Raw genomic sequence first — 25,867 nt, forward strand, 5'->3', positions numbered from 1 at the left:
AGTTTCAGGTTGCAGTTTTCCCACACATAACCAAAGCTCCACACAAAAGGAGACCACTGAGCAAAGCTGGCACGGGCCATCCTCACACCCTGGATGCCCTTTCTTTAGATGGGGCTTCAGCAATGATCTCTGTATCTGGTCTCTGGGTCACTGCGGTTCAGTTTGCTGTCTGAAGTCCAGAGTGTGACTGCCATGTGCATACAGCAGATTAGCTGAGTCATTGGGACTCTACAGTGTACAAAGGGAGAGGGGTGGGGACTCACACTCAGTCTGTCCTGACTCTCCCAAGGGCTCTGGATGCTATTGTGTACAGAGCCCCATGGGCCTGCTGCTTCAAGAAGGCTCAAGGTGCCAGCACTGAGCCATGGTGCACAGCAGAGCATGCTGGGATAATTACGCCCAGGAAAGGGGAAAGGCCTGGTTTGTGTCCCCAAGAAAAACAACAGCAGTGTTTCGGTCTCTCCCTGCTGCAGTCAGGTAGGGGCTGATTTTCCAGTTCCCTGGGCAGGTTGGCCATCTTTCCTGCTGCCCCTACTTGCTACTCTCCTGATGATGTCATGCAGAGCTGTTCTTGGTTGCTTCCAGGACCTGAGAGCTGGGTCTGAAATGACAGTGGCTGTCTGTGCTGGCTGTAGTGCAGGCACTGGGGACCGTGACAGGAGCCGAGGGGACATAGTCTCACCTTCCAGAAACAGTCTGTTATGTGTTGAGCTTCAGACTGAGTGAACTGCATGAACCTGCCCTGCAGCCAGGGCGCTTGCTCCCCAAGTTCCCACGGCCCCTACACAAACCCAGCCTCTGATATTAAGAATTACATGAGACTTCTCTTACAGTTTAAAGCTTAGGCCTTTGGCTGGGGCAGTATCCCAGCTAGCTCATGTAACTTAAACTATCTAGCCTATAACCTGCCATGTCAGTACCTTCATACCTCTCCACTCAGCTCTGATCCCTTCTGTTTCCTCCGTGTCCACTCTCTGAATCTTCCCCATCTGTTTTCCTCTCCTGTGTCCTCTGTCTGCCCAAACGTTCTGCCCTTGAACTTCCTGCCTAGTTACTGACCCTAAGATCTTTATGACAATCAATCAATATCAAGGCAACCTCTGATACATTTCTAGATCACCTTTATGCAGGCGAGAAAGGATGAGTATTTATGAAATGGAAAACCTAGACACAATTAACAATCGAAGGTACAGAGACACACCTTCACACAATGTGAAGAAAACTTACCCCAACATATGAATAAGTAAATAAGATAGAAAGAAAGGAAGGAAGGAAGAAAGAAAAAACCTGCGCAACAGTTTTTTCTTAATCCCCTGAAGGGAAAGGGTCATGTTTGTAGGCATTCCAGGAATGTTGGTCTCACCACCAAACTAATAGTTATCACAGACAAAGGTTCTGGGACAGACATTCGGGTACCTTGGTTAAGAAAGGGAACCTACAGCCTGGCAGGCTGGAGATGGGCCACTCCCCATCATCCCTATACTGCCCTCTGGCAGGGATGCACAGAGCGGGCTCCTGGTCCTCTGAGACTCTCAGGAAAGTTTGTCATCAAGACTCTGAGACACAAAGAACTTACAGTCAGATGAGGGAAATGAGTGGAAGGTTTAGGTCTGTATTCACGGGTCGTGGCTTCTTTTTTTTTTTTTTAAGATTTATTTATTTATTTATTTATTTATTTGTTATATGTAAGTACACTGTAGCTGTCTTCAGACACCCCAGAAGAGGGCATCAGATCTCATTATGGATGGTTGTGAGCCACCATGTGGTTGCTGGGATTTGAACTCAGGACCTTCGGAAGAGCCAGTCAGTGCTCTTAACCGCTGAGCCATCTCTCCAGCCCGGGTCGTGGCTTCTAAAGATGGCAAGTGTGAGGTCTGGGTATGGCTGTGCCTCTAGCTGGCTGAGATTGAGTTGACTTTTTTTTAATTTAAATCACTTAAACTTGAATTTACTTTTTTAATTGGATATTTTCTTTATATACATTTCAAATGCTATCTCCTTTCCTGGTTTCCCTCCCTTCTGGAAATACCCTATCACATTCTCCCTCCCCCTGCTTCTATGAGGGTGTTGCTACACCCACCCACTTACTTTCACCTCCCCGCCCTCGATTCCCCTACACTGGGACATCTATCGAGCCTTCATAGGACCAAGGACCTCTCCTCCTATTGATGTCTAACAAGGCCATCCTCTGCTACATATGCAGCTAGAGCTATGTGTACTCCTTTGTTGATGGCTTAGTCCCTGGGAGTTCTGGGGGTTCTGGTTGGTTGATATTGTTCTTCCTATGGGGTTGGCTGGAAATGGCCGCTTCTGCCACTGGTGGTTGACTGAAATAGGTTAGCTGATAGGAGCCCAGCAGTTATGCTATCTGGATAGTTTTAAAATATTAAAACTGTCTAGTGTATTCCATCCATAGAGCAAAGGCAGGCGGGGAAAGAGTGCAGCCAGGGTGTTTGTTGGTGGCTTGGGGCAGCTAGCCAAGATGGGCTGGGAGCGATAGATTAATAGATCACAGTTCCAGGTCAGGGAACCAGCTGGTTGTTGACAGAGCCAGGTCGGGAGTGAGACCAGTGGAGGGAGTGAGACCAGCAGAAGGTGATCTCAGAGTCTAGCTGAAAATGCAGGCAGAACTCCTGGGAAGGCAGAAGCAGGCCTTTTTTTTTTTTTTTTTTTTTTTTTTTTAATTACATGCAACAAGTACCTATTAATGGATGGCTGTGGGGGGAGAAACAGGTGACTTGGGATCCAATGATGGGCCTGAGAAGGTCAGTAGGGTCCCTGCCAAACATGAGTTTCCACATAAGAGCTCCGTACACATCAGGAAGTGCCACAGACCAGGCTCAGTTGGCCCCCTTCAATCCACGGGAGAAATCAGGGTCCCGGTCAGGTGGGCAGGAGTCGGCGAGAAATGACAAACAAATATGAACACAAGGGAGTGTGCTGTATCTGAATGTAATTTGTCAAATCGAGCATCAAGCTTTTAATACAGAAGAAAATAGGGAAGTTAGGTGACACATCGGCAAGGTACAATGAGGTTACCGGATGCTTAATGACTCTTAACACAAAACAGAAGAATGCAAACATAAAGATTGAAAGAACTGGGCAATAAAACAACTGAGACAAAGTGAGCTCTATCTAAGGTCAGCTATATTCTCAGAAGCCAGGTGTGAGATCTTTACACTCCCGGGGCAAGGGCTTTCATGCCCAAGCCATAGTTCTAATTAGGGAGTTCTGCTCTAGCTAACCTTCTCATGAATAATGCAATATTCTAGTTCTTCCTTAAACCACAGCCCAATGTACTTCCTAAACCATTGTAAATTCCTGTATATGGGAGTGACTCGGCTTTTATTCTAAGTGATTGTGTGGGGGGACTTTCTACTAATGAGTAGTCTGCTATACATAACTTTAATAAGAATTCTAAACTTACTTTGCTAAGCTTGCCCTGAAATTTCTAACTCTACATAGTAGATAGTAATGCCTGATTTCTTTCACTATCTCTTTTACAATACTAGAGGCAATTCTGAATGTCACTGAATAGGCAACATTCTTACTGAATTCCAAGCCCAGGGTCGGCTCAAGGACTACCTAGGGCATTGGTGAAGGCCAGGAAGCAAAATTCAATTTTGCTTAGGTATTTGGCAAGTCATTGCTTGGAGGCTCCTATAATAAAACAATACTGAAAGAAAGCACACAGATCCATTTGAAAGGACAAGTTTGGAGCATTTGTTATATGGGATGCCACGGTTTCAGGAGACTAAGTTTCTGTGAACTTTTCTAGTCCTGTCATGAGAGTCACTACTGGAGTGAGTGTAGCAAGGAAGCAGGTACCCAACAGCTAGCCACAGCTCTGCAGAAGCTCTAATGCTGGCCTTCCATTACTGATATATTTAGGAATGGCACCTACTAGCCTAATTTTCAGCTTTAAGGTATGCTTGGTAGGAGTACGCTGGGGCCTCTAAAACACTCAGAAAAGCCTGACTCACAGGCAGGGTGCTTTCCTGACTTGAGCTCCCACTGCCTCAAGTAGCCCTGAGCCGATCTTCTTCCTTCCACACTGTCTTCCCATTTGCCCTGAAGGCACTGTATCCTTGAAACCTTCTCTGTACAGAGTTATTGCGCTGATTCTTTGCAGAAGTATTTCTTCGAGGTTGTGGTGGCTGTGCGCAAGCCTAGGGCCAGTCTTTTAAGATAGCTACTGTCAAGCGATCACACAGAAAGATCTTCCACATGAATTGTGGGATTTTTGTGTTTTCTGGTGCAGCTGAGACAGGAAGCGTGGTTTTTATTCTGCCTTTGTTGAAAGTTTTTCTGACAGGGAGGTCCATCATGCAGGATATTCTTCTACTCATTTGTGTAAGAATACCTGAGACCTCACCTTTCCAGATTAACCATGAGACAGCCAACACAGGAGCTAAACAGTGTTTGCCTAGGAGTGCCCTCTAGTGGCTACAAGAAATACATGGGACACAAGAAATTCTTGGGTGCGGTTTTGGGGCGGTTTTCTGTGCTGTTCTTCCAGTGTGCAGTGTGTCCCCCTAAGAAGCAACAGACACACCAGACGAAGCTCTTCATGTTCCTTCAGTGCTCACAGTGCACCCCAACACAGAAACTGGGCAACGTCAGATAAAGTGAACAAAATAAGAACTTATCAGAACAAGAAGTGGTAGTAGTGGTCTTGTGGATAAGCTCCACCTTAAAAAAAATCATATGCTGCTCCATGTACTGGTAGCTGAAGAAATCTATTGCAATTCACGGGTTACTCAGATGACAGTGTTTGGCGGCCAAATAGGAGACAGGGAGGACACTGGTCCTCAGTTACCTTAGCACTGTCACCCCCCCCCACCCCCCCACCCCCAGACAAAGCAAAGCCACAGAGCCTGGCTGGCTGGAGCCGGCTCCCATGCAGAGAAAGGAAAGGAGAAATCCCTGATTCTCCCTCCCCTGTAACTTCTCGGGTTCCCTAATAGCCAAATGGTAGGCAGAATTCAGAGATTGGAGAGCCTGAGGAACAGCCTGCAAGACCTACCTGCCCTGTTGCTGTTGGGAATAGAAAAGCTGTAAGGCATGAAGTTGGAACTGGTTAGATGGCAAACGGGCATGGTCTAGCACAAATGGCCCAGGGTGATGTAAAATAAAGGGTCCCCCTTTTTACTAACCAGGCACTAAAACAAAGCACAATGAGATACAGTTCCGGGGACTCTGGCTTCCAGAGTGGAGATGCGCCTAGCTCTATGCATCCATTCTGCAGTGAGGTAATCATAACTGTATAAAAATGTTAATAGAACTGTTTAAATGACCGCATACACCCTCTAGAACAGTGGTTCTCAACCTTCCCAACACTGCAACCCTTTAATACAGTTCCTCATGTTGTGGTGACACCCAGCCATTAAAATTATTTTTGTTACTACTAATAACTATAATTTTTGCTCCCTTATGAACTGTTACGTAACTACCTGCTATGTGGGATATCACATGTGACCCCTAACGAGGTTGTGACACACAAGTTGAGAACTGCTGTTCTAGATGTTCCAGGGACATACAATGTATGAAGAAATTTGTACTCAAGAGAATCTGAATCTTGATAAGAAGAAAAGTGCCCAAAGCACCCGAGCCATGCCCTGTTCGTTCTTTCTTCCAGCCCTGCATGAAGGCGCTGCATCCCAGAGAGGTAACTCCAACACATAGGTTCCCTGTCTCCAGCTCCCAGTTTAGGGCTCCAGTGCTACCTTGAAGAGGCAGGTTGCCAGCATTTCTTATCCTTTCCACTTCCCCCATTACTGCAAAGGCTAAATTCATAGATTTTGAAGCCAAGCAGCCTAGAAGCCTCTCATCGCCCTGTCTTTGATAAAGTGGAGTATCTGTCTCTGTCTATGCTAGCTGTGGTATGCTGGGAACGCAGTGCATCTATCCCCTTACTGTAGGAGGGATGTTTCACAGTTGGGGAAGTCAACTGAGAAGACCAGCTCAGGGAGCTGAATTCAGAGCACTGTGGGCAAACAGGTTCCTTCAATGAAAAGCAAGCTACCACCCTTTCCCTTAACTTGAGAAAAATGTCTTAGAATTTTTCTCATGGGGAAAGGCAAGCCATAAGAAAAGAGCTCTAAATCCATTCCTTAAGAATGGACTCTGTAGCTGGTGCCCTGAGCAGACCTTGGGAGCAAACTCCACAGCCAGTCCCTTAACACCCAGAGGAAGCTTCACTCTCAGGTGTTCTAACACACCCAGGATCACAGGATCACAGGAGTTTGTTTGGTCACACCAGGATCTCAGGGTCTCAGAGGCAGCTTGACTCCCAGGAGCTCTAACATACCCAGAATCTCAGGATCACAGAGACAGCTGAACTCTGAGGAGTTCTGACACAACCAGGATCACAGGAAGGACAGGCTCCAGTCAGATATATCGAGGGCAGGTAGCACTAGAGATAATCAGATGGCAGGTGACAAGGGTAAGAATATAAGCAACAGAATCCAAGGTTATTTGGCATCATCAGAACCCAATTCTCCCACCATAGCAAGTCCTGGATACACTATCACACTGGAAAAGCAAGATTTGGATCTAAAATCACTTCTCATAATGATGATAGAGGACTTTAAGAAGGACATAAACAATTCCCTTAAAGAAATACAGGAGAACACAGGTAAACAGGTAGAAGAAACACAAAAATCCCTTAAAGAATTACAGGAAAACACAATCAAATAGGTGAAGGAATTGAACAAAACCATCCAAGACCTAAAAATGGAAATAGAAACCACAAAGGGAGAGAACCCTGGAGATAGAAAACCTAGGAAAGAGGTCAGGGGTCATAGATGCAAGCATAACAGAATACATGAGATAGAAGAGAGAATCTCAGGTGCAGAAGATACCATAGAAAACATTGACACAACAGTCAAAGAAAATGCAAAATGCAAAAAGCTCCTAACCCAAAACATCCAGGAAATCCAGGACTCAATGAGAAGACCAAACCTAAGGATAATAGGAATAGAAGAGAGCAAAGATTCCCAACTTAAAGGGCCAGTAAATATCTTCAACAAAATTATAGAAGAAAACTTCCCTAACCTAAAGAAAGAGATGCCCATAAACACACAAGAGGCCTAAAGAACTCCAAATAGACTGGACCAGAAAAGAAATTCCTCCCATCACATAATAATCAAAACACCAAATGTACTAAACAAAAAAAGAATATTAAAAGCAGTAAGGGGAAAAGGTCAAGTATCATATAAAGGCAGACGTATCAGAATTACACGAGACTTCTCACCAGCAACTATGAAAACTAGAAGATCCTGGGCAGATGTCATACAGACCTTAAGAGAACACAAATGCCAGCCCAGGATACTATATCCAGCAAAACTCTCAGTTACCATAGATGGAGAAAACAAGATATTCCATGACAAAACCAAATTTACATAACATCTTTCCATAAATCCATCCCTACAAAGGATAATGGATGGAAAACACCAACCCAAGGAAAAACAAGAAGGTAATCTTTCAACAAACCCAAAAGAAGATGGCTGCACAAACAGAATGCTACCTATAACAACAAAAATAACCGAGAGTAATAATCACTTTTCCTTAATATCTCTTAACATCAATGGACTCAAGTCCCCAATAAAAAGGCATAGACTAACAGACTGGATACGTAAACAGGACACAGCGTTTTGCTGCATACAGGAAATGCACCTCAGTGACAAAGACAGACACTACCTCAGAGTAAAAGCCTGGAAAACAATTTTCCAAGCAAACGGTCCCAAGAAACAAGCTGGAGTAGCCATTCTAATAATGAATAAAATCAACTTTCAACCAAAAGTTATCAAAAAAGATAAGGAAGGACACTTCATACTGGTCAAAGGAAAAATCTACCAAGATGAGCTCTCAATTCTGAACATCTATGCTCCAAATGCAAGGGCATCCATATTCATAAAAGAAACTTTACTAAAGCTCAAATCACACATTGCACCCCACACAATAATACTGGGAGACTTCAACACCCCACTCTCAGCAATGGACAGATCATGGAACAGAAACTAAACAGAGACACAGTGAAACTAACAGAAGTTATGAACCAAATGGATCTAACAGATGTTTATAGAACATTTCATCCTAACGCAAAAGAATATACCTTCTTCTCAGCACCTCATGGTACCTTCTCCAAAACTGACCATATAATTGGTCACAAAACAGGCCTCAATAGATACAAGAAGATTGAAGTAATCCCATTTACCCTATCACATCACCATGGACTAAGGCTAGTCTTAAATACCAATAAAGACAATGGAAAGCACACATTCACATGGAAGTTGAATAATGCTCTACTCAATGATAATTTGGTCAAGGAAGAAATAAAGAAAAAAATTAAAGGCTTTTTGGAATTTAATGAAAATGAAGACACATCATACCAAAACTTATGGGACACAATGAAAGCAGTGGTAAGAGGAAAACTCATAGCTCTGAGTGCCTCCAAAAAGAAACTGAAAAAAACTTACATTAGCAGCTTGACAGCACACCTGAAAGCTCTAGAACAAAAGGAAGCAAATACACCCAATAGGAATAGACTGCAGGAAATAATCAAACTCAGGGCTGAAATCAACCAAATAGAAACAAAAAGAACTATACAAAAAAATCAATAAAACCAGGAGCTGGTTCTTTGAGAAAATCAACAAAATAGATAAACCCTTAGCCAGACTAACCAGAGGGCACAGAAACAGTATCCAAATTAATAAAATCATAAATGAAAAGGGAGACATAACAATGAAATATATCTTAAAATAATTATTCTGTCTGTTGAATATTAACAGTTGAAAATATTAAAATCATGTTCTACAAACAAGAACAACAACAACAACAAAGAAACGAAAAAGAATGGACTCTGTAGAAAAGACTTCAGGAAAACTTCAATACGAAGAGTCCTCAGAGAGTACTAGACATTAGCTGCTTAGCAGCTAGGAGACTAGCAGCTCCCTGAGAGCATCAAGCTATACTGCACCCCTAGGCTACCAGGGAGAACAGAGGAACGTGGCAGGAAAGAAGAGTCCAAAGAAATCAACATGATTGACCTCAAGACCTTCCCAGGAAGCTCTGAGTTTGCTCACTGACAGTGGCTTGCTCATGGGAGGGAGGCCCTGGGTGCTGCCTCCAGCAACAGTAACAGCACAACAGCCAAGAAACTGCCAGCCCCCATGGCAGTCATGGCAGAAGTAGGCCAGCTTAGAAGAGCACAAGAGCTGCTTCTACTACGAGCTTATTCCATAGCTCAGCCTTCTTTTGTTCCCGGTAATTTTGAGGATGCCTTCATAGCCAAGATCCAGGGACGATAGGCTGATTGCATAATTTCAAGGCACATCAGCTGCAATACAAAAACTATGGCCTGCTAGGTCCAAGCCCTGGTGAGGTGAGGTCAGTGGAAAAGGACCAAGATGGGGCCACAAACCAACAACTTCAGGCACTGAGATCTAGACAGAATCTCCACAAAGATAATAGAGTGGCCAGCAAGCTTTAGAACAAATACCGCTAAATTTGTAAACAAAACCTGGCCGTATTAATTCAGGTGAGGATGTGGGAAAACTTAGCCACATTGTTTCTCTGTACTCTTTCTAGGGAAAGACCTGTCCATGACTCTTCTATAGCACAGCCAGATACAGTATAGATGAGAGGTTATCAAACCTCCCATGATGGGATCCTGCTACGATAACAAGTATATACACCTGTGGACGTCTCAAAAACAAGGCTGAAAAATCATGAGCCTTGCTCAACAGAATGGAGGCAATCTGTTCCCGCTCAAATGATTGCGCAAAGAGGCAAGTTCAATCTGGGAGTAGGAAGTGGGTCACCGGTTGTCTTAGTCCTGGATGTGTTTGGGTAATAGTATAGAAATTAAAGAAAACATTCCTTATCCTGGCTGTGAGGAGGACATGTATATAGACTAGTCACGGAGGAAGAGTGCATTAAATATATACATTTCATTTTGTATTCTATTCCTCAGTTGTGTTAGGAAGATGTTCAAAACCTGGCCAGCAATCTTCTGACAGTGTGCTGTTTCTCCATCTCTTAGTCACTGTTGTTGAAACCCAAGGTTCAGCTGTTGCAAGTGCGTACTGCTTTGTATAAGTATAATTTATGAGGTTTTTTTTTTTTTTTTTTTTTTTTTTTTTTTTTTGCTAATCGTTGAAGCCTACCCACCTAGCATAGCTGTAGCCATTTTGTTCCACAACTGCCAGCTATTTCATATTGTTGCTGTAATATGCCTGCCAGTTATTAATGCAGAAAAATAACGACTCAGAGCAGGGTCATGCTGACTACATACCTTGTTATGTTCTGTATGTTATGAGGTTTGTTACTGCTAGGAAATTCCACAACTATAAGCTTCATGTAGGGCCCATCAAACTAAAGGTTGATATGAACTGTTATGTTTAAATTGGCTTGAGTCAGGGCTAACCACCGGGCAGCACTTCCAACACCTGTGTATGAGCTCATTGTGGGTTTTGGAGTTTTATCCTGAGAAATGTCCAGCACACAGCTTTGAGCTGTTGCTCTGGACGATCAGTATTGGGGTGTACATTCAACAAACCATCCCTGTTTAACTAAGATTGGTGCCCCTGTGGTTTCTGGGGTGACTCCTAGACCCCAACATAAATGTCTTTACCCATTAAAGCTACTCTAAAAAATGCCACATAATTCGTCTCTCTTAGTTCTGGTAGACAGAAAGTACAAGGTCAAGGAAGCTGCAGGCTTGGTATCTAGTGAGATTTTGTTTGGTGGTGGTGATGGGGTTTTTGTTCTCTTGTTTGTTTTGAGACAGAGTTTCTCTGTGTAGCCCTGACTGTCCTGGAACTCCCTCCATAGATCAGGCTGGCCTCTGCCTCTGCCTCCCAGGCGCAGGGAGTAAGGGTGTGTGTGTGCGGCTACCCCTGGCTTGCTGGTGGTTGCTGTTGGGGAGACAAGGTCTCACTATGTAGCTCTAGCTGACCTGGAAGTTACTGCACAAAACTAGCTGGACTTGGACTCAGAGAGACCTGCCTGCCTCTGCCTCCCCAGCGTTGGGGTAGAGGGATTTATTTTCTTAATGAAATAATTTGAAGTGGGAAGACCCATTTGCAATACAGATCTTTTGAGGTGGAAAGATCCATCTCTAATCTGGGACACATCTTATGCTGGCAGCCTATATAGAAGACATGGAAGAAGGAACTCTTTGGCTTCTTGCTTTCACCCCTGATAGCAAGTCCATTCCTTCACTGGCATGAAAACCTAATTCTTCAGGATTCCAGCGTGTACTGAAGACCAGCTGAGACATTCAGCTTCTTTGACTGAACAGCTACTGGATTCTTGGTCCTTCCATTGTCATAGTCAGTCATTGTTGGACTGGGGGACCACATTCTGTAAAGCACTCTAATAAATCTCCTTTACACACACACACACACACACACACACACACACACACACACAATTGGCTCTGTTCCTCTTGAGAACCCTGAATAATAGAGTACCCATCTTCAGTGTACAGAATTCACTTGTGTATTTATATTGGTGCTGAGTATTGTCCCTGGACGCTACTGTACCCTGAGCCACATTTTGCACTGTTTTAGTTACTTTTGACCACGTTAGCATTTCTGTCACCACCACAATCAAGGCTGGAAACCTCACATCATGTTAAAGTTTTATTTAGAACCATTGTTCCTCCTTGCATAGCTCAACTGAAAAATAAAATGCTTGTTTTTAGTTATTGTGTTAGTTGGGGAGGGGTCTTTATCCATATATGAGCAAAAAAGACACTAGCACAGTATTTTGTTCTTTCTTTTTTTATATAAAAAATCAGCATGCTATAATACATTGTTATTTCCCTTAGCAGCTAGCCTGGGCTGTGTGGTTTCCTCAATCAATCAATCAATCAATCAATCAATCAAACAACAAAGCCCTTTCTCATCCAGTAGCTCTCCTGGGTGCTCCAGCAGGGAGAAGTCACATTTAGTTGTGCGTTAACCTCTGTTCCTTTTCTCCTCTCTCCCCTTTCCATGCCTCACCCCAACAGTTTCACTCTCACACACACACCCCAAGTAGTCCCTTCTTTGTTTCTGTCACATGTGTTCCGTGATTCACTCATCTCCCCTCCCTTCATTCCTCACTCAAAGCTTGCCCTCTTATGGTGCCCTATGTAGTTTCAAAACCTATGCTGCCACCACCCCATACATATGCAGAGATGACAGTTAAAATCTAGTGGCTTAGGGAAGTGGCTCAGTGGGTAAGAAAGATGAATGTGGACACACAACACTCATAGGTGTGGTTTCACGTGTTGAAATCAAACCCAGTGCTAGAGGATGAGGAGACAGGCAGGACTTATCAGCTAGTTTGGCACACTGGTGAGTTCCAGGTTCAGTCAGAGGCCTGGGTTAGAAAACCAAGGTGGAGAGTCATAGGGAAGGACACTGAACATTGAACTCTGAACTCCACAGGCCTGTGCACATGTGTTCCCACCAATGAACTAAACTAAACCAAACTAAAATCTAGAAGGGAAAAATGTGGTGATAATGGCCATCCAAGTGGGTCAACAGATTACTAAGGGAATGGCTTTGTTGGACAAGCCAGATTTCTCTGGCACACTTGACCTCACAAATGCAAAGAGACCCAGTCATTATACCAAACATATTCACTGGTACCCTATAGCATTTAAATATAATTCAGCGATCAATCTTCACCACAGGCTATTGATTGGGTCCTCAGTGAATGAAAGATGAGATGAAGGGGGGACATTGACCATCCCTGAAATGTGGAGAATGGCTTTATGGTGAATATAAAGGAGGAAGCAGGCAGAGGGAACAGTCCAGGTTGGATGGGGCTGGCAGGCTAAACCAGACCATGAGAGGAGAGGGGGGGAAGGAGAGCGAGAGAGGAGCCGAGTCCAAAAGGAGCCGCAGGTGCTGAGTGAGACTTGTCCTGGGTTTGAACCCAGGAAGTGTTCGGATTGTTTCAGAAGTCTCAGTCCTCAGTCATGTGGCTCCACGTCTTCTTCCTTCTACTTCTATTATTCCTATATTCTTCTTGCCTAAATAAAAAGGAAAGATTTTTAACTCAAACACAGTAAAACTATTTACAATAATGAGGCTATTTCTGCCAAGCTCTCCACAAAGCCCAACGTGGTTGTATTCGGCAGCCTTAGAATGGAGTCTTTTGAGTTCAAAGTTCTGTAAAGTGTTCGTATCAGCCCCATATGAACTCAGCAGTTTGAATGTCCTGAGCAATCTGTCGTCCAAAGCTGATCTTTGGGTGGTGTTTGTCAGCTCAGTAGCAGTCCTGGCTAGGTAGAACACAGTAGCAAACCCACAGGTGTCCACTGTGCAGAACCTGGTGGCAGAAGAGGCCTGGGGCACTTTTGCCCAGTAGTTGGCGGTACCACAATCCAGGTGGATTCGTTGTTGCAGGGTCCCTTCATCTCCTCGGGGAACCTCAAAGGTTACTGTTGGGAATGGTAGAAAATCTAAACATTTTAATTGCCATATTCAGCAGTTCCTGGTTACCTGCTTCAGACTCAAACCTGAAAACACATACAGGAAGCTGGATGAAGCTTATTTCTAGAATTAGTGAATATTCTGTATGACCACTAGCATCACGGTAGAAAGTTTATATGTAAGTAATAATCGTACGCATGTTTAGATACTTTTATCTTAAGAAAGTTTTGGAGAGTCAGATGACAACCAAAAGAGGATTGTATTACTGGCAATAAACTAGTCTTTCTCGGACCCTGATATAGCTGTCTTTTGTGAGACTATGCCAGTGCCTGGCAAACACCGAAGTGGATGCTCACAGTCAGCTATTGGATGTAATACAGGGCCCCCAATGGAGGAGCTAGAGAAAATACCCAAGGAGCTAAAGGGGTCTGCAACCCTATAGGTGGAACAACAATATGAACTAACCAGTACCCCAGAGCTCATGTCTCTAGCTGCATATGTAGCAGAAGATGGCCTAGTTGGCCATCATTGGAAAGAGAGACCCCTTGGTCTTGCAAACTTTATATGCTTCAGTACAGGGGAACACCAGGGCCAAGAAATGGGAGTGGGTGGGTAGGGGAGTGGGTGGGGGGAGTATGGGGGTACTTTTGGGATAGCATTGGAAATGTAAATGAAGAAAATACCTAATTAAAAAAAAACTAGTCTTTCTCTTTTTTCCTCTGTCTGATACCAGGTGGTTCTTCTGATATGAGACAAAGATTTTAGATTTTCCTTTAACAAGCATGTGTGGGTTTAGATTAGGAGAGAGCCTCTCTCCAAACCCAAAGCCAGCTTTCCTTAATTGAATTGGGACCACATGAAGAGCAGTTGCCACTTATGTCTGTAGAGGGCAGCAATACCACTTAGCCAACTTACTCTTTTTTGGGGGGAGGGAGTGGGGGGACATTTTCTCTTGCTGGCCTGGCCTTTTTCTTCAGATGTTTCAGTTGCCCTGTGGTCCCAGATTCCTTAGTTGGGTGCTTTTATTCTCCTGGGAAGATAAAACCAAAACCCTGTCCCAACTGCTTACCTCTGGGAAAGGGATGGCCTTTTCTGGCAGGTTATATCTTTCCTAGGGCAAAACCTCTCGACAACAAAAAAAGTTTTATCTTTCAATTGAAATTTTAAAAGATCCTTTTGAAAATTTAAAACTAAATATCTTAGTGGGTAAATTACACCTATAATCTCCTTTCTCTTTATATATAATTTCAAGAATTAAGTGTATTTATTTTTAGATCTAAAGACTAAGCCTTTGTCCAAAGGGGTGGATTTTATTCTGACCACCTAGCCAAGAGGAGATTCGGAGCATCCTCTGTCCTCCTGACCAGGGAGCATTACTGTGTCCAGCTGTCTTTACTTGAGTCACCAAAAGGTACCAGAAACAAGACCAAACTAAGAAAAAGAACTGGGAAGCTACCAAAAAACAAAAAAAACTTTCCTCCTCATAGAGGGCCAGCTGGCTTCCTGGCATTCACTGTCAGTAACTGAGGGATGTTCCAGGGTAGGGGGCTTCCCGGCCAATGTACCAAATGTTGGGGTCCAGGAATTGCCCCACGAAACACACGAACACCCATCTCAGTCCAACAGGGATGGTTTATTGAATGCATATTCTAAGACTGATCCATCAGGGCTGTAGTTCAGAATTCGGGGGGGGGGGGGAAGGGGGAGGCGCTGAAGCTACGACCTTGAACATTATTTTTTATATCAGTTTATAAAGGATAAAACCACACCAAAAACAAAAAAACAAAAACAAAACAAACCAAAACAAAACTACAACAAAACCACAATGAGTTCATACGCAGGTGCTGGGAATGCTGCTGGGTAGTCAGTCCTGACTCAAGCCAATGCAGACATAACAGTTCATATTGACCTCTAATACAAAGGGTGCTACGTAAAACTTTGTGATTTTTTTTTTCTTTTAAGATTAACAAACCTTGACTGGCAGTGGTGGTGCACGCCTTTAATCCCAGCACTTGGGAGGCAGAGGCAGACGTATTTCTGAGTTTGAGGCCAGCTTGGTCTACAGAGTGAGTTCCAGGACACAGAGAAACCCTGTCTCGAAAAACAAAAACAAAAACAAAAAAGAAAAAGAAAAATATCAACAAACTCATACAGACTGTAACAGGGGACTCACAGCACAACCCGGCTCTGAGTCAAGTTATTTTTCTGTGCCAATAACTGACAGGCATTTTACAAGTACACTATGAAAAAGTTGGCAGGCATGGAACAAAATGGCTGCAGCCGTGCTAGGGCAGAGGCCTGGCCTTTACGTGCAGGGTCAGTGATACCCATAGACTGCAGGAGGGTACATCCAAACCTCAGACCCTGGAGGCACAGCCTGCAGAGTCAGCTGACCAGGCCGGGCTGGTGACTGGGTGGTGTTTAGCACCTCCTCAAAGGTATTACTCAGCCTGTGAAGGGGATAAGAGATGCAGGCCACAGCTGCTATTGATCCTGTCACCCTCTCGGAGTTGCACCTGGAGCAGATCCTAGGGCAGGTGTGCACACCAGCCATGAGGAAACTCGCATCACTGGAAGATGCTGAGTGGGTGTACAATGATCGGCTGCATAATGATCGACGTCGGGAGATATTGGGTGAGATTGCCTGTGTGTGTGTGTGTGGGGGGGGGGGGAAGACCTTTCATCCCAGTACCCAGGATGCAGAGCCTTGTGGTTCGTTTTGAGTTCTAGTCCCATTTCGTTTACCCAGGAGAGCTTGAGTGTGAGAGAGAGAACCCTTGATTTGAGCATATTGCAAATCACTTATGCATAGTTGATAGGAAACGACATACGACAATCTTATCTATGCTATATACATATTGCATAAAAATAAAAATAATTATTGATAATAATTAATAGTGTGATATCCACCTACATGAAAACTCACCCTCAAACAATGGAATTCGGTGTTCTCACCGGTAGCCGGGGAAAGTCAAAGAAACGGGAAGTTGTCATCGATTCTTGTTACAAGAGGGGGACTTTCCCCACAAATCTAGCCATCCCATTTGAAAAGCAGAAAGGACTTTATATTTCTCCATGAAAATTCGACCATATTCGAGGAGGAATGAGTGCTGCTCAGGATTTCCTTTCTGGGAACAGAGATGGATGGCCATCGGGAAGAAAACCAGGGCCGTTGCTTGAGTTACGTCGACATGATAGTGTATTTCTGAAACTTTGGTCACTTTCTAAGAAGTCCACGTCACAAAATTGACAGAAATGCCTGATCGACCAAACATGCTCAAAAAAAAAAAAATCTCAAAATAAACTAAAATTTTATGTAAAGCAAGGATGCCAGAAAAGGGACAAAACTGGTTCTCAGCAATGGGAGCTGCAGAAACTACTGAGAGTGAGGTGCTGGGCAGAGAATTCACGGAGGTGGGGCTGGGGATGTACTGGATGGTTGAATGCTGGAGCAGCCCACGTGAGGCCGCAGCCAGCATCCTGCTGAATAAGGAAAGAACCCAGAGCACTTGCTCTGCATCCGGGAAGAAGTCCGGGGGTGCTACTTACTGTTCTCTCTCTCTCTCTCTCTCTCTCTCTCTCTCTCTCTCATTACCTCCCCCTCCCCCTCCTTCCCTTCCCCCTCTCTCTAGCTCTGGCTTTCTTACCCCATTCTCTCTCCTGTTCTCTCACTTTTCCCCCCTTTTCTGTCCCCCACCCCAACAAGCAGTCGCTGTTTATTAACTGACCAGCTTACAGAAATACCCAGGGGACCCTTCCTCCATCCTTCACATAAGCCTGTCTGTCTGGTCTACAGCATCTGCATCTTCTAGTGAATGTGTGGTCTTTTTTATTTTTCCTTCATTCCACCTCTTGGAGACGATATTTGGGCCATGGGAGGCTGTTTGCTTCCTTGAATTGTATAGATCCCAGGAATTATATTCTTTATGCAAATGATGCCGTATTTCTCAAGAGATCGAGCAATCAAAGAATTATCTGTCGAGGCAATTCTCTTCTTATTGATTTTGCCCTAACCAGGCTTGTAGATTAGCTCATTTACCAACTTCTGGTTGGGGTCCTTCCATGTGCGTTCCCCAATTCCCAGGGTGTGGACTGAAGTCTTGTTGAATTTAACAAAGGTGTCTGTCATTGAAGACCTGGTAGAAGCAGAGAAGCTGCAGCACGTTGTGGAGTCCATAGCCTTGGTGCCTTGGGCTCTGATGGTTCTGCAGGTATAGGAGTTTCCAGCCATCCTTGCCAACCTAGCCATATCAATGCCAGTTCTCTATATATCGGCCTTTATTTGTCTTTCACAGATAAGCTTCCTCTTTGCCTTCCAAAGTGTCTTTAGGGCAAGCATCTTCCTCAGGGGTTTTATCTTAAACTCTGTGGAGATTCCGGTTTCTGGCACAGCAGAAACCTTCTGTTCCTCTGGTGGCCTCCATGGTTCCTGCTGGGTTGCAAGCCATCACAGAAACATAAACAGAGAAAAGGCTTGCTTGCACCCTGCTACGGGGGTCATAAGCTATATGCACTTACTATAAAGGACAATATGGATTTTCTAAAAATTAATTTTAAGAAAAATAGTGGTTTTCCTCCCATCATAATCTCACAATAGATCTACCACGTAAAATTTTCTCTCACTTCCTGTTACACTTCCAAAGTGAATGCAGTCAGCACACAAATGAGAAACCTGCACTTTCATATATGTTGTGACATTCACAATAGTTAAGTTGTGGGTTTAACCGATGTGACCATCAATGGAGACAGTGGTGTGTTTACACAGAGTGTATTGTTAAGCTATGACAAATAAGAATGAAGTGGCCTTAGAGACATAGCTCAGTCAATACAGTGTTTGTGATGCAGGCATCATGACCGGAATTCAGATGCCCAGCTCCCAGATGAAAGCCAGGCCCAGTGGCACAGAAGAGTAATCCTGGCACAGGGGTAGCAAAGGCAGGGAGACGTTTATTAGTGTGGCTTAGAGCTGCTGGCCTGAGCATCCCAGCAATGGCTGTCTCCTGATGGAAAGGCCAAGGTTACAATAGTTATTCAGTTAAAGAAAATGAATGTCTTGGCAGTCACACTCTGATGCTGGAGTCCCAGAGATGTTCCCTCTACATTGGAATAACAAAGAGGCAGGGCCTAATGGCAGCAAAGAAGGGCCTCAGCAGCAGAGTAGATGGGCTTGCCAGTGAGAGTGAGGGCAAGCAGGCAAAAAGCAAAAGCTTGCTTCCTCCGTGTCCTTTCATGTGGGCTGCCACCAGAACGTTTGCCTCAGATCTAGGATGGGTCTTGCACCTCAAACAATCCAACCAAGAGAAATCCCTCACAGCTATGCCCAGTGGCCTGGGTTTAAGCTAATTCCACAGACAATCAAGCTGACAACCAAGATTAGCTGGAGAAATATCTGTTCAGACAGTTTTACAATTTAAAAAAAATTGATTTATTTTTATGAGTATGGGGACAGCTGTCTTCAGACACAGCAGAAGAGGACATCAGATATCATTACAAATGGTTGTGAGCCACCATGTGCTTGCTGGGAATTGAACTCAGGACCCCTGGAAGAGCAGTCAGTGCTCTTAACCTCTGAGCCATCTTGCCAGCTTTACACTTTTTAAATTGGATTTGTTACTTATTTGTGCAAGCTTTAAAGGCTCCTATACAGTCTACATCAATGTCTCCCATCAATAGTCTCCCCCTTTTCAGTGGCATTATTCGCAGAAGAAAAGAAATCATATGCAGTTTAAAAACCAAAGAGGTCATGAGGATTAACTTGAATGTTGTCTTTGGAGATTTGGGATTTTATCATTAGGTCTTTGATACAGTTTCAGTTCATCGCTGTGCGTGTTTAAAGGAAGGCGCTTTTATAGCAAGTTTTCGCGCCCATCGAGTCATCTCCCAACTCCTTTAACTAGAATTTCTTCAGTGTGTCCACCTAAATATACTTGATGGTAATTATAATTACACTAATCTCCACCTAACTATTCTTGTGTTTTCTTTTCTTACAGCAAAATATCCAGAGATAAAATCTTTGATGAAACCGGACCCTAACCTGATCTGGATCATAACCATAATAATTCTTATCCAGCTGGCTTTGTTGTACTTAGTCAAAGACTTGGAGTGGAAATGGGTCATATTTTGTGCCTATGTATTTGGTGGTTCTATTAACCACTCACTAATTATAGCTTCTCATGAGATCTCTCATAATTTCCCCTTTGGCCACCGCAAAGCACTGTGGAACCGCTGGTTTGGAATATTTGCTAACCTCCCGATTGGGATTCCATGCTCGATTTCCTTTAAGAAATACCACACGGACCACCATCGATTCCTTGGAGTTGATGGTGTCGACGTAGGTGTTCCTCACTATCTCGAGGGCTGGTTCTTCTGCACCGCTTACAGGAAGCTTGTCTGGATTGCTTTTCAACCTCTCTTTATTACTTTTCGACTTCTATTTATCAACCGCAAACCAATTTCTTATCTGGAAATCATCAATACTGTTGTTCAGATCACCTTTGACATTATAGTTTACTATGTCTTTGGGGTTAAATCCTTAGTCTACATGCTGGTAGCCTCCATGCTTGGTCTGGGTTTGCACCCAATAAGTGGCAATCTTATAGGGGACCATTACATGTTCTTAAAGGACCAGGAAACATTCTCCTATTATGGGCCTCTGAACTTGCTCACCTTCAATGTGGGCTATCACAACGAGCACCATGACTTCCCCAACATTCCTGGAAAAGACCTTCCCTTGGTAAGTAAAGTGTTTGGTAAATATTTTCATTTCTAATAGCGACCTAACCCAAATTAATCTTCACTTGCTCATTGTTTAATGAAAGTTAGTATATTTTAGTAGCCAATGCTGCTCATCAAAATGAAAATCAAAGCATAATATCATCTGCTATCTGACAGGCTAGTTTGACCAAGGGTACAGTCTTTTACATTCTTACGCTCATGGCTCAGAAGTATCGGCAGATGTGTACAATCTGTTAGGCAGTAAAATAACTCTGTCCTAGCTACTGTCCTATTGCTGTGAAGAGACACCATGAACAAGGCAACTTAGAAAAGAAAGCATTTAACTGGGGGTCTTGGTACGGCTTCATGATCATCATGGCAGAGAGCATGGTAGCAGGCAGGGAGGCATGGTACTGAGTGAGACTGGACCTGGCATGTGCTTTTGATACCTCAAATCCCCCCCCCCTTCAGGGACACACCTTCTAAAACACAGCCATACTCCCTAATCCTTCCTATGGGGGCCATTTTCATTCAATCATCACAAACTCAGAATTAGAAATCAAATCCTTCTGTGACATGAGCAGCAACCTGAGTTAGAGGAGCTCTTCAACTGGTGGGATCTGCTAAGATGGTGTGTGGCTTATGAAATGCTGTGACTACCTTGTGACAATGCGGTACATGGTCACGTGGTGCTAGTTGATTTGTCCATGAGAACCAGGAAATCCTGCGTAAGTTTTCTGAAAAAAAAAAAAAAAAAAAAAAAAAGGGTAGACATCTGTTTGCAATGCTCTGTTATGTTCCTAGCATGGACTATCATCTCTCCCTTGCTCAGACTTGTATAGCATAAGGTAGATCAGTGTTCTGTGCTTGGCAGACTGACACCTTTTAGAAACACATATTGAGCTACTGAGGGATGAAATACCAATGTTAACTTCTCCGGAACTCATGCATGCCATCTGCGACCTAATTTCAATGGGTTCCACAAGGAGAAGAAAGAAGGCGGCTGTGTCTCATGCAGACTGGCATTACAGAGGGTAACTGTGTGTCACGGGCACCTGTGCCACACCTTCGAGCTGGCGAAGGGTGCATGAGAGCTGTTTGATGATCCTTTCAGCTGTTCAGTGGGATTTGCATTTTTACAATAAACGATTTGAGGAAAGAAGCAGATACCTGTATGACCCCAACCCTGAGCATGCGTAGTGTAACACTAGCCTCCAATGTCTTGGTATCGATCTGTCCGGAATCTCCAGTGTGGCTTTTGTTGATCTATGACTGGGCAGGTGAATTTTTATTTTTTTAAGGATTTTATTTTTTGTTGTGCATGTGTGAATGTCTGCATATATATGTGTGGACCACATGCATGTTAGGTGCTCAGGGAAAGCACAGGAGGTGTCATATACCCTGGAACTGGAGTTACAGGCCCTTGTGAGCTGTCACATGGGTGCTGAGAACTGAACTCACTCAGGCCTTCTACAAGGATGGAAGGTGCTCTCAATTGCTGAGCCATCTCTCTAGCCTAGAATTTTTATTTTTATTTTTTTAACTAGGTCTACCCAAGAGACAAAGTTGGTATTAGTTTGAAAACCCAGGGGTTTTTTTTTCCCAAAAGCTACATGGGAAAGTTTGGGTAACTTTCTGTAGCCCTCTGGATACTGAAACTTTAGTTCAGTTTAGACATCTTGACTTAAGGCTCATGGTACACCCACAACTATTCAAGTCTCTCTTTCTTGTTGCTTTCTTCTTTTTCTGAGCTAATCTTACAAACAACCCTAGATTTCACTAGTCCAGCTTGCCTTGCTCTTTCTATGGTTTATATCTAGGAACGTTGTACTTTGTTTCTTAATAATTTCCTGGTATTTATTACAGTTAACTATAGTAATGACATTTGTGCAGCTATGAAATGATTGCTGGGGATGCCATAATAAAGTAGGCATTTTATTTGTTCATTTGCTTGTTAGTGTTACTAGAGATGAAACCATGGCCTCAGGCATGCTAGGCAAACATGGTATCACTGAGCTACACCTCCAACTCTTAGGACTTGTAGTAGCTTTATTGAAGTGTAACTCATATACAATGGTGGGTATGATGGCATACACTTTCAATTCCAGTACCTGGGAGGCAGAGGTAGGTAGGTCTCCAAGTTCAAGGTTAGCCTGGTCTACAGAGCTAGTACAGGACAGCTAGGATACACAGAGAAACTCTGTCTGGAAATAACCAAAATACATGTATCTACACACATTTGTGTGTGTGTGTGTGTGTATGTGTGTGTGCGCGCGGGTGTGTGTGTGTGTGTGTGTGTGTGTGTCCCGGCCTGCAAGACAGGGTCTGAGGAACCACCTGTGGAGAGGGGGGGGGGCAAGAAACACAAAGGATGGACAGCAAGTCTGATTGATCAAGCTGTCAAATTTTCTTTTTTCCAGACAAGTTTTATACCCACAGAAGCAGGATATGGGGTAGGGGATGACCCAGAATCGCTTTGTTTCTGGGGGAACACACCTGTTCCCGAAAGCAGGAAATTGGCTAGGTAAAAAGTTCAGCAGGAGAAGCAGAACAAAATGGGTTGCTAGGTACCTGTCCATAAGATCTATAGCTATTTGTTCTTAACTGGGGGTAGTACTTTCCTACAGAGGCCTCAACTTTTTCCCACAAAAATCTCAACTAAGCTGGTACTTTTCCACTAAGGCCAAGACTTTATAAGTAAGCACTTATGGCTGATATTCAAACAGGGTCACTCCCAACATTGTGTGTGTGTGTGTGTGTGTGTGTGTGTGTGTGTGTGTGTGTGTGTGTGTTGTCAGGGTATATATAAGTCAAACACAAAAATTGAAGTACCAATAATCAATTGCAGAACATTTTTATACAATACAATATCAATTAAATTTTTTTCAATTCCAAATTTAAAAAATTTTTAATAACAGTTTTAGTTAAACTTGCTGTTCACAAAACTCTTGAAATATTTACATATTGTGTGTGTGTGTGTGTGTGTGTGTGTGTGTGTGTGTGCATATTTCATGGTATGTGGGGTGGGGAGTCAAAGGACAGTTTTCTGGAGTTGGTTCTCTTCTTCCATCATGTGGACTCTGGGGATTGCATTCAGATCTTCAGAATTAGCAGTAAGAACCTTTAACTTAGTGATCTCACAGCTCCCCCTTAAACAAGCATTTTCTATGTTCTTGCAACTTTATAAAATACATAGACATCCAGAGTTTATGGCAGACTCTGACTTGTATTGGACAACTTGCTTGTAAATTCTCTAAGATTTATAACCCACACATAATGTTGAGAATTTATTCATTTTTACCACATGTCCTTTATATGTTTATAATTTATCATCATTTGCACCATCCTGGTTGCTAATATACTTTCAGTCTTAATTAATACCTTAAATGTTTATCCAGGCTCTGACTGGCTCTGTCATTTTACAGTGTTAGGACACTAATGGCTCTATTTATTTAACTTTTTATTGATTCTTTGTGAATTTCACATCATGCATCCCAATCTCACTCATCTTCCCATCCTTTGAAATCCATGCTCTACCCTTGCAACCTCCCCATAGAAGGAAAAAAAAATCTCCTTCTGGAAGCTGTAGGGTGTCACAGTGTATCCCACAGTGTGGGACCCTTTTGCCCACACTTCTTTGCTTGCAAATGTTTATCACAATGAGTCATTGGTCTGCTTCAAGGCCTTATGCTACACTATTATAGGGCCAGGTGCCCCATACTCACCGGTATCCATTCCACCATGGTCAGCTCTACTGTGACGCCCAGGTGAGGTACAGAGCCCTCTCACCCAAGTGCTGTAGACTGTGAAGGACAGGACTAGCTCTCCAGTTCTCATGAACCTAGGGCCATCTCTTCCATCTGCTGCAGGTGGCAAGGGAGAGCGGTGGAGGGACCATCTCTCCCTTACCACTGTAGTGCAGACACACATTAATGGCTTTCTGTTCCAGTTGCTGGGTGAACTGAATGCTGCTGGCTTTGCCCTAAGTCCAGTGTGTGACAGAGCTGTTTATGTGCATGTGGTCTGTAGACTGTCTTTATTCATGAAGAACTGCAGTGGTCTGAAGGACCATGAACAAAAGCATTGCATGTTAGCTGGTTTGGTTATTTGTCCCTTTGCCTGTGTCAGACACTTACCTGTCATCTTGAGGCCTCAGTAACACTCACTGTGTTTTGTGTTGTTTTTTTAACTTCCAGGTGAGGAAAATAGCAGCTGAATACTATGACAAACTCCCCCATCACATCTCCTGGATCAAAGTACTGTATGATTTTGTGATGGATAACACAATAAGTTCCTATTCACGGATGAAGAAGAGGCTTCCAAAAAGGAAATAGCTTTTAGAGCAAGCACTGTCAGAGTCAAAGCAAAGTCTGCAAAGATTTTTAATTGCTGATAATGTGGATTTTTTTTTCTTGTTAAAATTAAGAGCTGTTAGAAGCCATCTAGGAAAGGCTATGGCAAGCAAGTGAGTTTTCTGGTGATGACCCACTGTTTTGCAGGGCTGTAACAGATGTACTCTGAGATGCAAGGTCCTCAGACATTTCATCCCAGGATTGCTTCTTGCTACCAATATGCCTTTCCTGCCACTCTTACATAGCCTAATGATTCCTGGGCATCTGCCAACTATATTGGGACGATTTCCTGCAGAATCAATATGAAGATGGTACTTTCATGTAGTTATGCTGTGTAGATGAACTGATGACTTCATATTTCTGTTTATAGAACTCCTAAATTGATATAGGTACTCTCAAGCCCCCTATAGAACAAACGCTGCAAATAGAGCTCTGTAAACCTTCATGTGTCATGGGATAATTGCATTAGATAAAGAAACCAGGCTTGGATCAAATTCCTTCTAGGTCAGAAATGAAGCCACTATCTGGTAACTAGGGGCCATAAACTGGGAATGGGAAATTGATTGTAGGTGAAAGGACAAAACATAAATGATGGACTAAAACCAGTCTTAGCCAAGATTTCAAAATAGTAAGACACAAGGCAGATGATTTGTCTCTTGACAAATTCTGTGCTAACTTATGACATAAAAATTATTGCTTTAAACTTTTAATGAGCTTATGGATCTAGCAATAGTAGATAATGGATGTTTAGTCAGGTACTAGCCTAATGGAAAGACATGTAAATGATTCTGTTGTAATTCCTTAAGCCTTATTGCTCTATGAATTTATGGAATGTAAAAATGCTTAGAAAACCATGTGATTAATTTTCCTGAGAAAGTATAAAAACTAAGAACAACAATAAAATGGTAGTGCAAACTTTTTCAGCTTCATCCAGTATGTGTGTATATATGTGCCTTTCTCTTCTCCCCTCCCCTCCCCTCCCCTCCCCTCCCCTCCCCTCCCCTCCCCTCCCCTCCCCTCCCCTCCCCTCCCCTCCCCTCCCCTCTCCTCTCCTTTTGTCCCTGGCTCATGAAGAGTTAAGGAACTCCAAGCCTCTGGCCTGGCAGGTGAGAGGCCTGAGTCAAAGAGACTAGAAAAGGAGTAACTAAGTTTCTTCTCCCCTGCTGCAATCAGCAGGACTCAATTGACAGAAGCCAGCTGCTTTGGGCCCCAGAATAGCAAGAAAGAGTAAAATCACCAGAAACCATCATCTTCTGGCCCCAGAGATAGAGTTAAATTGCCAAAAGGAAACAGCTTTTGGCTCTGATCACCACCTCCATCCCCCTTTACTTCCTTCCCTGGGGAACTGGATGGCGCTACAGCCTCCTG

The 25,867-nt window shown here is 43.5% G+C and overlaps 1 protein-coding gene, 1 long non-coding RNA gene and 1 pseudogene across 3 annotated transcripts; 1 reads left to right on the forward strand and 2 right to left on the reverse strand.

Annotated features, from left to right (window-relative positions):
• Positions 1 to 272: 272 nt before the first annotated feature.
• On the forward strand, positions 273 to 25,428 carry 9130409I23Rik (RIKEN cDNA 9130409I23 gene). Of its 2 annotated transcripts, none has more exons than XM_017321873.2 (3): positions 273 to 477; positions 19,424 to 20,166; positions 24,344 to 25,428. In XM_017321873.2, the coding sequence occupies exons 2-3, from the start codon at positions 19,450 to 19,452 to the stop codon at positions 24,479 to 24,481; spliced, it is 855 nt and encodes a 284-aa protein (XP_017177362.1). In that variant the 5' UTR covers positions 273 to 477; positions 19,424 to 19,449; the 3' UTR covers positions 24,482 to 25,428. The 2 variants fall into 2 exon arrangements, with proteins under 2 accessions (XP_017177362.1, NP_001028991.1); NM_001033819.2 differs by lacking the exon at positions 273 to 477 and adding an exon at positions 15,904 to 16,067 and having other exon boundaries at positions 24,344 to 25,334.
• On the reverse strand, positions 11,772 to 17,010 carry Gm39716. Its single transcript, XR_003948798.1, has 2 exons — positions 16,360 to 17,010; positions 11,772 to 13,030 (listed from the first exon to the last, which is right to left on the reverse strand). It is a non-coding gene; the product is annotated as a predicted gene, 39716 (long non-coding RNA).
• Gm17967 (predicted gene, 17967) lies at positions 17,195 to 17,841 on the reverse strand (annotated as a pseudogene).
• Positions 25,429 to 25,867: the final 439 nt, after the last annotated feature.

This window comes from Mus musculus, chromosome 1 (assembly GCF_000001635.26).
Source record: "Mus musculus strain C57BL/6J chromosome 1, GRCm38.p6 C57BL/6J".
NCBI lineage: Eukaryota > Metazoa > Chordata > Mammalia > Rodentia > Muridae > Mus > Mus musculus.